At 56.2% G+C, this 9,573-nt stretch overlaps 4 protein-coding genes across 8 annotated transcripts; 3 read left to right on the forward strand and 1 right to left on the reverse strand.

Annotated features, from left to right (window-relative positions):
* Nucleotides 1-579: 579 nt before the first annotated feature.
* KVP18_002220 (uncharacterized protein) lies at nt 580-3,108 on the forward strand (the record flags this gene model as incomplete). 3 transcript variants are annotated; one of them, XM_067952935.1, is made up of 3 exons in its annotated part: nt 580-1,311; nt 1,403-2,279; nt 2,309-3,108. In XM_067952935.1, 3 exons carry the CDS (start codon nt 580-582, stop codon nt 3,106-3,108), a joined length of 2,409 nt encoding a protein of 802 aa, XP_067805833.1. The 3 variants fall into 3 exon arrangements, with proteins under 3 accessions (XP_067805833.1, XP_067805835.1, XP_067805834.1); XM_067952936.1 differs by lacking the exon at nt 580-1,311 and having other exon boundaries at nt 1,376-2,279; XM_067952937.1 differs by lacking the exons at nt 1,403-2,279; nt 2,309-3,108 and having other exon boundaries at nt 580-1,359.
* Nucleotides 3,109-3,174: 66 nt separating this feature from the next.
* Nucleotides 3,175-5,661, forward strand: KVP18_002221 (uncharacterized protein; the record flags this gene model as incomplete). Its single annotated transcript, XM_067952938.1, has 1 exon — nt 3,175-5,661. The coding sequence occupies one exon, from the start codon at nt 3,175-3,177 to the stop codon at nt 5,659-5,661; it is 2,487 nt and encodes an 828-aa protein (XP_067805836.1).
* A 20-nt stretch (nt 5,662-5,681) lies between these two features.
* Nucleotides 5,682-6,860, forward strand: KVP18_002223 (uncharacterized protein; the record flags this gene model as incomplete). Its single annotated transcript, XM_067952942.1, has 1 exon — nt 5,682-6,860. One exon carries the CDS (start codon nt 5,682-5,684, stop codon nt 6,858-6,860), a length of 1,179 nt encoding a protein of 392 aa, XP_067805840.1.
* Nucleotides 6,861-6,871: 11 nt separating this feature from the next.
* On the reverse strand, nt 6,872-9,181 carry KVP18_002222 (uncharacterized protein; the record flags this gene model as incomplete). 3 transcript variants are annotated; one of them, XM_067952939.1, is made up of 5 exons in its annotated part: nt 6,872-6,881; nt 6,908-8,337; nt 8,364-8,628; nt 8,655-9,083; nt 9,114-9,181. In XM_067952939.1, 5 exons carry the CDS (start codon nt 9,179-9,181, stop codon nt 6,872-6,874), a joined length of 2,202 nt encoding a protein of 733 aa, XP_067805837.1. The 3 variants fall into 3 exon arrangements, with proteins under 3 accessions (XP_067805837.1, XP_067805839.1, XP_067805838.1); XM_067952940.1 differs by lacking the exons at nt 6,872-6,881; nt 6,908-8,337 and having other exon boundaries at nt 8,621-9,083; XM_067952941.1 differs by lacking the exons at nt 6,872-6,881; nt 8,655-9,083; nt 9,114-9,181 and having other exon boundaries at nt 8,307-8,579.
* Nucleotides 9,182-9,573: the final 392 nt, after the last annotated feature.

The raw sequence follows: 9,573 nt of genomic DNA on the forward strand, positions 1-9,573 counted from the left end.
TGGTCTGAGGTGTACCCAGGGCGATCTCTGTGCTGTTATGCGGAAGGCTCTCAGACCTCAGCGCCAAGTACGCCTACCCATACATTGCCTGCTACGTTACCGCCCATAGGAGGAATGAGCACCCTTGATGGGTTGACACTCATGGGGGGTGCACATCCCTCTATATCTCCCAGCACCTCGACCGTGTCAACCACGTCCCGCCCCGTAGAAGTGGGGTCCTCTGCCTCGACGTGTTCTCGTCCCCTTGGATGTACGTCAGGACCTCCCATTGGCTCCCAAGGTGCTGCTTCAGGACCTCCCATTGGCTTCCAAGGTGCTGCTTCAGGACCTCCCATTGGCTCCCAAAGTGCTGCTGCAGGACCTCCAATTGGCTCCCGAAATGCTTCGTCTAGACCTACAACTTCCGAAGCAAATTATCACCTGTCAATGGAGGAGGCTCCCAGTGTATCTCTGTTGCCATCCGCAACCTCTGATAGGTTCACCGTAAGGGCACGCGATACCCGTGCACGTTCATTGGCATCCATGATAGGAGCTCCCGGCGCGTGTCCAACGTCAAGCACTTCCCCCCGAATACCTAGTATGAGTAGCGCCTTTCAAGCCCCTGTAATGTCTAGAGTGGGCAGCGCCTTTCAAGCCCCTGGAATGTCTAGCGTGGGCAGCGCGTTTCATCCGGTGGTATCTGCTGCTGACGATGTCTCGTTGGAGGACGCGGAGGTGGCGTTCACCATGAGGGCGCATCTGCGACCCTCATCGACTGCTTCACAGAGTCCAGTTCCAACGATCGAGGAGGATCCAACGATTGAGGAGGATACAGTTCTCGCTGACGTCTGGTCTCAGGATGCGCCATTCATTGCTTCACAGGCTTCGCTGCCCATAGTGCCTACAGGACCAGTGGCGGCCCTTCATCCGTTTCCAACAATCGAAGAGTATCGAGTTCTTGCTGCAGTATCCTCTCAGGAGAGGGATGATGACGACAGTGCCCAGTTTTGGGGAAACGTGCCGGTCACCCCTGAATCTGCCATGTTGGAAAAGTTTCGAACGGCACAGAACCGAACGAATCGCAGTTTCGGCACCCAGATCCTGTCCTCGCTGCGCCATCCGATGCGCACCTGGCGGGAGCGCAACGTCGATATGGACGCCCTGGACCAGGAACTGGAACGTCACCGCCAATGGCATCAGTTCGCCTACCGCCGACAAAAATACCAGCAACGTATGGACCACGCTCAAGCGCGGGGAATGGAGGTGGGGTGGCCTGCGCCGCCCAGACCCAGTGTGGAACCTCCAAGCCGGGATCTCAACGATGTTCTCCGGGTGGCTCAAGTGGAGCCGCATCAAGGAGATTCTATGTTGATATTGTGAACATTATGTGCGATTGATGCGATTAACTTACTATAACCGACAGCAGTTCACGTGCGCGCTCATCGCAATTCCACTTCCGGATGTGAATGCCCCTGCCCGTCCTACCTCCGCCTCCGATATCTATGCTGCATTGCTGGCTAGCGAGTGCAACGGATCCGAGCCTTCCCTACTGCATGAAATACTGAGTGCTGCAGGCGTGACGCCTGCATACCGTTTTCCGCAGTTCACTTCGGAGCCTGTGGACAACGTCCGCTCCGCCCTCCCCATACGCAGTTTGCTGGACGTGTGGAACCCCTCTGATCGGCAGGAGGCGGCAAAGCTTCGTCACCAAATAGACCCAAGCGGTGAGGCCCCCGAGCCCCCTCCAACCAAGTTGGTCACCCATCCTAAGCCCGCTCCACCCAAGGACCCCTATCCTAAGCGACCTCCCAATTTGGACGCCCATCCTGCTGCGCTCTTCGAGACCAAATCTCGTCGAGGCCGACCTTGGGCGCCCCGAATAGCCGACGACAAGAAGTGGTACCATACCCCCGTGGACGTACTGGCTGAGTCCAGCAAGCTTTGCGGCACCACCGGAACCCAAGCCCTTCGACTTCCTGGCCTAGGCTTCAGCCTACGCCCACTTTCCCTTTTCCCCCCTCTAACACGCTTGCAGGAGCACTACTCGCACTTCCTCCAGCCCCTAACACGACGTCGTACGGCCCTCCCAAAGATGAACCACTCTTACTACCCGTTGGTGGTGCCTACGCGCACGGGTCTCAATCCGCGAGGCCTGGTAGCAGGCACGATCCCGGCCGGCTTGTTAGAGTCTGTGGGCAGTGCTCGGCAAACCATTGACGAGATTCTGTGTCGCACTGGCCGACCGCGCTGGGGCGTGATGACACCCCGCCAGTTTGTACGCGCCCTGGACTGTCTGAAAGGTGAGGCGGGTTGCTCTCCTAACGGTCAGACCTGGAGTCCGATGTGGACGGCGGCTACTGGAAGGCGCAGGTGCTGGAGCATACTGAAATCCTCTACTCGTACTATCGAGGGCAGGATCGAGTTGGGTACGACGGTGCCTTCCTGTGTGAGCCCTTCCTAGCGAACACCATCATCCTCAAACTAGCCTGGCTGGTATACCTCCAATTGGCAAACTCCAACTTACAGTCGCTCTACCCTTCTCTGCCTGATCGAGATTGGGCTGCACACTTCTTGGGCTGGGTCACGCTTCAGTTCTTGTTTGAATCCACTCCAGACGCGCAAGACGCTTTGAGGTGGGCACACCTTTTTTCGGAGGTGGGGCCTGTGAAGCTCACATGCCGTGTTCAGACTCCTGCGGGGGTGCCTATGGGATGGCAAATAATGGGGTTCCCGCTGATTCACGACTCCAAGCGGTTCACCGACGTGTACTTCGGTGGATCCAAAGAAATGCCTGCTGGTTTGTCTACATTCAAAGAGCACATGGACGTGATCAGCTTCGTCCGTTTCGGAGCTAGCCCTGAGCTGTTAACTCTGGAACACCCTACAGAGTTGAGGTATTTTGTCAACATGCCGACGAACCAACATGCATGGATGGCCACACTGATGTGGCGAGCACGAGCGCTGCTGACCCGAGGACTACCTAGCGAAAAAGGCGGATCACGACTAGCCATCTGGCAAGACGAGCTGCTGATGCCTGGACACCAACGTAAAATCTGGAGGACTCCATCACCCTCCCGCCCCTTCCCACTCATACCGCAGTGGACCTCGATAGAACCTTTCAGACCTTGAAGCTGAGTCAGCACACCTATGTGATTTCATTTTTGTGTGTGCATATCTGGTGCAAAGGGAAAATACATGAAAGCCCCGCCGTCTGAGTCTTTCCGACAAATGCCTCCAGCCGTAAAAAAGCGTCTGATGACTGGGCAAGGGCCACTCCCGGCAAGCCGACCGCCAACGCTCAGGCGAGCGGAGATCGAAAGCAGCCCGAGTCTCTCTGACAGTTCTGACAGCTGGGATACGCCCCCTCCTGCGCTGGTAAAGGCCCACGAGGTCCTCAGACGGCAAAGCACGTCGCTGGACGACATAAAATTGGAGATGGACAGGCCGTCAGGAGTCTCTCTCGACAACACTCCTTCCATACCCGCGCTTGTCAAAGTCCCGGACGTCGAGACTCTGCGCACTCGCCCACCGAAGCCTTCCACGTTGCGCGTTGCCAAGCGCCCTGCAACTGAGGTGAAGTTGAAGACTCAGACCCTTCCACCAGTGAAGGCCAGGGCTATTCAAAAGAAGACCACTGACCCGCAATCTGCGTTGCTCTGGCTTGAGTGCGTGCACCAGCGTCCTAACTGGAAACAGTACTACCACCCTACCAGACGAGTGGACGGCATTGACTGGCCTTACGTAGTGTCCCATCGCCGATGTGTCACTCACCGGTGTACACCGACGGACAGCCTGGATCTGAGGCACATTCCAGGAGACACTCTTGACAAAGCAATTGACACCCAGGACGAGAAGATAGATTACCTGCGCGACGCGAAGCAACGACTTCGGCGGGAACTGGAGGTTCGACAGCAGCAGGTTAAAACAGCTGTCAGCAAACGCAGTCCACGGGTAGAAGTGTTCGTGAAAGAGAAGCCTGTCAAACCCCAGCAGGCAAAACTCGAGCGTGGCAGCGAGACGCACCAGGGGTCTCTCTCGGACACTAGGGCCGACTCCGGTTCTGAAGACGTCAAGGAGTTCAACCGCGTGCTTTTGGGACACCTGTCACGCCTGCATATCGATCTTCGAGGGTCCAAGACTGGGTCCGCAGAAGTGGCTGTGGATTTGGAGCGGATGACCCGCAAGTTGGATGCTCTCCATGAGGAGCTCGTTGTGAGGGGAGTAATGCGCCGGGTACAGCAGAACGGCGACATCGAATACGAGTGGGAGGACGAGGATGAGTTGCGGCTTGTGAGCCAAAAGCAAGAACGACGTATGCGTCGAATGAACCAGTCGTTTGAGAAGACGCAGGGAGAATTCGAGCGAAATTTCCGCGAAGTTCTTCAGGCGCTGGAGGCAAGCAAGGATGACAACGCGCGCCTACGTGAAGAGATTTTGGATCTAAAGAGAATCGCCCAGGACGCGGAGATACTGCGTGTTGAGAACCGCAGAATCCCAGAACTGGAGAAGGAAATAGAACATCTGAAGGTCACGTCTGATGGTCGTGTGGCTGACCTTCATCGGGAGTTTTCACAGCTGCGGTCTCAAGCATACGACAGCCTCGTGGAGGCGGCGGAGAGATCGCCTGAGGACAGCGTCTCACAGCTGGCAAAGCAACTCGGAGATGCTAGGGCTCGGATTCTCGAGCTGGAGGCAAACAACGCTGGCGTGGCTTCCCGGCCCACGCTTGAACAGCACAGATTCGAGCTGATGGCAAAGGATAATGTCATCGCCTCCTTCAAGCAGGATAATGTTGCGCAGGCGGAACGCCTCGTGAGATTCGAGGGCGACGTTGAGCGGCTCAGGGCGGAGCTGGACACCGCGCAGCTGCAGCTTACCGAGCTACATCAACTTATTGCGGATGCCAAGCAGTGCATTCACAATCAAAATAAGCAAGTCGGGGCATTGAAAGTCAAGCTGGAGTCTAAGGCAAGAAAGCACAAGGTTCTCGAGGAGTCATTCGTAAAACTGAAGGCCGAGCACACTCGCAAGGTGGAACTATTCCAATCCCTCGCAGACAAAACCCAAAAACTGGGGCATCACCGAGACCAGTACAAGAACTTAACTGACCGGATGACCACCGAGCAGGACAGCTTGGAGCTTGCGCATGCTGACGCCATGAAGGACTTGCACCAGGAGCGCGTCGCTAGACAAGACCTAGAACGACAGGTATCGCGTTACAAGAAGGAGCTGCAAGATCAAACCGGGAGACAGCTGGACTCAGGAGGACTTCTCAAAAGCTTGCGGGAGAAGGAGCAGGAGCTCATCCGCCTACGGACGGAAGTCGCGAGGATGACGGCGGAGGGTGGCGCGGGTGATGACACCTCCGTCCAGCAACTACAGCTGGAGAAGCGTGCCCTGGTTGAACGCGCTGATTCCATCCGCTCCGACGCAGGTGCCCAGATCCACGAGCTGAAGTTGGCGCTGCGCACTAAGGATATGGAGCTGACAATGCTGCGTGAGCAAATGGAATTCAAGGAGCGTGCGTACCAGATGCAGTTGCAGGGCATTCCCCCGCCTCCAGCCCCTCCAGCTGCTCCAGCGCGAAGGAAGAAAAGGCGGCGGCCGAAGACGCTGGAGGTGAGTGGCAGCATTGACTGGCAGGGACACCCAAGCGCAGTAGTGTGTAATTTGTGTCGATGAGCCTGTTAAAAGAGTAAATTATGCCAACTCAAGTGCTTTCTGTACACAAGAGCGACCTCTCTGTCGAGGTCAAGCGACTGGAGAGGTTGCTCGACGCCCTGTCAATTCAAGAAGAGTACGCTCGTGAGGGTCAGCGGTCTCTGAAGCGCGAAGTTCTCCGAGCGCGCGACGAATTGAAGCGCATTCAGAGCGTGCCTCTGGTCATCGGACAGTTTCTTGAGATGGTCGACTCGAAGTACGGCATTGTCGCGTCAACAGCTGGCTCTAACTACCACGTCCGTGTGCTGTCGACACTCAATCGGGAACTACTGAAGCCTTCAGCCAGCGTCGCGCTGCACAGACATTCGCATGCGGTCGTGGAGGTGCTGCCCCCTGAGGCGGACTCGTCAATCCACCTCCTCCAAATGAGCGAGAAGCCGAATATCACCTATCAGGATGTCGGCGGCTTGGACATGCAGAAGCAGGAGATAAAGGAGGCGGTGGAGTTGCCGCTCGTCTGCCCCGAGTTGTACCACCAAATTGGAATCGATCCTCCGTCGGGAGTACTGCTTTACGGTCCGCCTGGGACCGGGAAGACGATGCTCGCGAAGGCTGTGGCCAGACACACCACTGCCACTTTCATCCGGGTTGTCGGGTCTGAGTTTGTTCAGAAGTACCTTGGGGAAGGCCCTCGTATGGTGCGTGACGTCTTCCGCCTTGCGCGGGAGAACAGCCCGTCCATCGTATTCATCGACGAAGTCGATGCAATCGCCACTAAACGGTTTGACGCTCAAACGGGAGCTGATAGAGAGGTTCAACGAATACTTTTGGAACTTTTGAACCAGATGGACGGCTTCGATCAGACCGCCACAGTCAAGGTTATTATGGCCACGAATCGACACGACACCATAGACCCTGCGCTTCTACGGCCTGGACGTTTGGACAGGAAGATCCTGTTCCCGCTACCTGACCGCCGACAGAGGAGACTCATATTTCAAACCGTTACGGCCAAGATGAACTTAAGTGAGGAGGTTGACTTGGAGGACTTCGTGTCGAGACCAGAAAAGATTTCTGCAGCGGATATCTCAGCCATCTGCCAAGAGGCTGGTGTCCAGGCTGTTCGTAAGAACCGCTATGTCATCCTGAATGCCGATTTGGAATCAGGATGGACAACACATGTCAAGAAGCAGGAGACCTCGTTCAACTTTTATGCGGAGTGATGTCAGACTCATCATCGCTGTCTATCTGTAGCACCTGCTCCCTGTACACTCTCCGAGCTTCATCCAGCACCGACAGAACGACGAGCTGCGTTCGTTGCTCGACTGTTTTGCAGTGTGCGAAAGACTCCAGAGATAAAAAGAGGGGCAGAATATCCTCCTCTGAGGCCTCTGCCAGCAGCTCCAACGAGTCGAATCCGTTGTCGACCAGGACACGCAGGCGGGGCGTTGAAAGCCCAGAAACCAGCAGCAGATCTTCGTCATCCACAATCACGCCATCGCCTGCGTTCATTTGGGAGGCGAGCGACTTGAACAGGGCGGAGAGGCTAAATAGGCCAAGGCGCTTTGCAAAGACAGCGAGACAGCCTGCTCCTATCTTCGTCGATCCCCGAAGCCCGCCGCAAGTCCCCGCCTGTAGTTCGTAGCGTCCACAGAGGATTTCGATTGGTGTTCCTTTCAGAAGATCCTGGACCACTAAGGCTCCGTAGAACTTGCTGTGAATGCGCTGCAGCTGCGCTAACCGCAGAAAAGAAGGGCAACTGCGGTTGCAGTCCATCAGTTGACTGTGGGCCTTTGTCAGGTCAACCCGGCGGAACCTTTGCTGTGCCATGCTGCGGATGAAGTTCTCAGAGATTCCCAATGTTTGTCCTACAGACCTCGACTCTTCAGAGATGTTCCGAATAACCGAGCAGTAGTAACCCCAATCAGGAGTTACGCCTGGATTTGCAAGGTAGAGCAGGTGTACCTCGTTTCGTCCGTCGAGCCCCGTCAGCAGAACACGTTTAACCTCCGCAAAGTTTTCGATGCCTTCCATTGGGGACATCCCCGCTTCCGTGATCGCTTGGCCCAGAGGTTCCCACCGGATTCGACTTGCTTTCGCGCTAGCCAAGCCAGTGGCGGCCTCGTTTAGCCATTGTCGCCACGAGGCTACGCTGTCGTCGCACATTTCCATATTGTACGGATCAGCCCCGAAAACCTCAGCCGAGATCTGTGACTCAACACGCACCAGACCTGCCAGGTTTGAGTCGATGAGGTCGGCCAGCCGATTGCACAAGCTGAAAGGGGGACGGAAACAGTTGAATCCCTCCACGGAGACTAGTCCTCCATGCACCAAGTAGAGCAGAGCCTCTGTGAAGGTTCTAGGAAGGTTTTCTGGGGACTGTCGACTTGCAAAAGTGTATTCCTTGGTGGACTCCCACAGACCACTGACGGAGACCGCCAGTCTCCCCACTATTGCTTCCAACAGGAAGTGCACTAGACGGGGAGTTGCTAGTTGGCTGTGGATGGCCTGGGGTGGTGCGAATATTTGCTCCAAAGCAAATTCGTTCGAGTCTTCCACCATCAAAACTGCTAATCCAGACGACGAACTTGTCCGTCCTGCCCTTCCTGCCATCTGGTCGAATAGCTCCCGCGTCAACATTCGTTGCCCAACACTGGGTGACCTGATGATCACACAGTCGGCTGGCAAGTTGACTCCGACCTGTGTCGGAATGGGTGTTTTCTCACAGCCAGCGTGTTAGTGGTGACCACCACTGACACTACGCCCTCCCGAAATGCAGTTTCCACGGCTGCTCGGGCCTCCATGTCCAGACCGGCGTGGTGGAAACCCACACCGCGGATGATCGCGTCACACAGCGTTTGTCCCACGCTCAGATGGCGAAGTAGTCGATGGAGCTCGAGCCTCTCTTCTGTTCTTTTTACAAGCAGTCTGGAGCCCAACATTGAGGTAGCCGACTCTACCCAGGCTCTTGTCGGGCAGAACACTAACACGCTACCATGTGGTCTACCAACACCCACCACTCCTTCCTTTGTAGCACCCGATTCACCAGAAATACCAGTCCGGTATCGCCAGCCTGCTCCGCGGCTGGTAGCTTAAGCGGGTCTGACAACCTCCCACCAACCACCTTGCGCAGCTCGCGCCTGCCACTGTGAAGCACATAAGTGCTCAGAGGCACGGGTCGCTCGTGTGAGACCGCGGCTGGGCAACCCAGCCACGCAGCCAACTCTTTAACGTTCGGAAACGTCGCCGACAGGGCCACAATCTGCACCGGTGGGTTCAGAGGTCGATGGCCTCGGGTCCGGCGGATGTAGAGAAGCTTGGCCAGGATCGTCTCCACCACGAACCCTCTTTCTGGGTCGCCCAGCAGGTGAACCTCGTCCACCACCACAACCCCGAGCCTGTCAAGAACCTCTTCCTCCTCGGAGAACGAAGCTGCCGCTAGAAGTCTGCTTCGGCAGGCCCACGAAGCTACCTACTTGTTCAAGATGTTGTTCGCTTTTTCAAATGTACAGACCGCACAGTCTATAGCCGGGTGCCATGACATGCGGTGGGAAGAATTCGAGTGGAGAGCCTCAACCCGGATGCCAGCGGAGGTCCACACAGACCTGAGATGCGCCACTTTCTCTTCGACCAGGGCGATGTGCGGCACAGTAAACAGTACGTTTTGGGCTCGGAAAAGTATAGCTTGCAGAGCTACTACCTCAGCCACTAGACTCTTACCTCCGGAAGTGGGGGCTGAGACGACCAGACTACGATCCTGCTCAAGGAAACCGTGCACGTCAGGGGTGAGCCTGTTATGGGTTAGATCCTCTAGGATGTCATCAGAAGGCGCTGGAAATAATCTCTGTAGGCACTTAACTTGGCTTTCATAGAGATGGGTAAGCCCCTTGGACCGATAGCACTCCTCAACGCTTGACGGCACACACCACGATGCAA

The sequence above is a fragment of a genome (genome assembly GCF_019968955.1).
Source record: "MAG: Porospora cf. gigantea A chromosome Unknown PgA_NODE_909_length_9573_cov_331.157, whole genome shotgun sequence".
Taxonomy (NCBI): domain Eukaryota; phylum Apicomplexa; class Conoidasida; order Eugregarinorida; family Porosporidae; genus Porospora; species Porospora cf. gigantea A.